This window comes from Ochotona curzoniae, unplaced genomic scaffold, assembly GCF_017591425.1.
Source record: "Ochotona curzoniae isolate NIBS_2020 unplaced genomic scaffold, NIBS_Ocur_1.0 contig_517, whole genome shotgun sequence".
In the NCBI taxonomy this organism is placed as follows: Eukaryota; Metazoa; Chordata; class Mammalia; order Lagomorpha; family Ochotonidae; genus Ochotona; species Ochotona curzoniae.
The window spans coordinates 8,291,982-8,293,563 of NW_024466454.1; the positions used below are offsets into that span (position 1 = coordinate 8,291,982).

General features: G+C 38.8%; 1 protein-coding gene across 1 annotated transcript; it reads right to left on the reverse strand.

Annotated features, from left to right (window-relative positions):
- Positions 1-222: 222 nt before the first annotated feature.
- Positions 223-1,161, reverse strand: LOC121162147 (olfactory receptor 481-like). The gene has a single exon (XM_040988995.1). It carries the CDS (start codon positions 1,159-1,161, stop codon positions 223-225), a length of 939 nt encoding a protein of 312 aa, XP_040844929.1.
- Between the last annotated feature and the right edge of the window lie 421 nt (positions 1,162-1,582).

Sequence of the window (1,582 nt, forward strand, 5' to 3'; positions counted from 1 at the left end):
TTTCCAAGTAACCTAACCCTGAAATAAACATATTTAAGTTGAACTGAGAAGATTTTTTATAAAAATATTATATGCTGTGATTCTACAAAGTTATGAAGTTGGCATCAATCATCATACTGGCATTGTAAATTTAAGATATTTCACCATATAAAATGCAACTAATGGACAAAATAAACATGTTACATGTGTTATCAAAACACAATTTCTGAATTCACATTTCTTTCAAAATGAGGAATGCTGTCTTGCTATCAGTCTTCTCATGGCTTCTTTTACCTCCTTGTTTCTCAGACTGTAGATAAGGGGGTTTAACATAGGGATAACAACTGTGTAGAACACAGACACCACTTTAATATGATCAGGTGAGTGGTTTGACTTTGGTAGAACATAAACAAATGTAACTGTGCCATAAAACAAAGTGACTGCAGTGAGGTGAGAGGTACAGGTAGAGAAGGCCTTGTGTCTTCCCTCCGTAGAGGGCATCTTCAGTATTGAGTGGAGGATGTATAAATAGGAAACAATGATGGTAAACAGTGTGACTACAATGATCAAGCCAGCTGAGATGGCAGGTGATATTTCAGAAACATAAATATGGGTACAAGAAAGCTTCACTAGGGGTGGGAGGTCACAGAAGAAATGGTTAATTTCATTTGGGCCACAGAATGTCAGGCTCAATAAGCAGCTGGTAAACGATGAAGCATTCAGGACGCCACCCAGATAGGAAGCAACCAACAGCATGAGGCAGACTCTGGGGGACATGTGTGTGGAGTAGAGAAGTGGAGAGCAGATGGCCACATAGCGGTCATAAGCCATGGAAGCCAGCAGGAAGCACTCAGCTGTTCCAAAGGTGACATCAGAGCCAAGCTGGGCTATGCATCCAGTAACAGAGATGACTGTTCTCTCCCTTAGGAAACTCAGAATCATGACAGGTGTGACTGATGTGGAATAGCCAATGTCCACAAAGGCCAAATGGCTGAGGAAGAGGTACATTGGGGTGTGAAGCTGAGGGCTGCTTCGGATTAACATGATGATGCTGGTATTGCCGAGTACAGTAACAACATAGATTGCTAGAAAAACCACAAAGAAGATAGAACACAGTGTAGGATCCTCTGTTAACCCCAAAATAATGAATTCTGTCACTATTGTGTGGTTTCCAGTCTCCATTTGTTTTTGAATGGTACCTATTAAAATAAAAACGTGTGGATATTAGAATCAACTGAATGATCTGATGAATAATAACTACAAAATCAGCCTATTAATAAAAGCAAATGTAGATCTTTAGGTTTAATGTTTACACTTTACCAAATATTTTCACACATGCTACATTATGTATGACTTGATCACATTAAAATCCACATCTTTAAACACCAGATATTCACAAATTGACCAATGACTCATATCAGGATATCTTTGCACTCATTTTGCATCATTTCATCAACCAGATTATTGAATGAACATTTGTAGCAATTATATTTTTGTGTACCGAATGAGAACCAGGAGGTGAAAGTGATAGATCTAATGCTAGAGTCTGGCAATATCCAAGTTGCCCCTACTTCATCACATTGGAGGCCATAGATCTGTCACT

Excerpts from the sequence above, each read along its gene's own strand:
- LOC121162147 (XM_040988995.1), bottom strand. The coding sequence starts at position 1,161 with ATGGAGACTGGAAACCACACAATAGTGACAGAATTCATTATTTTGGGG.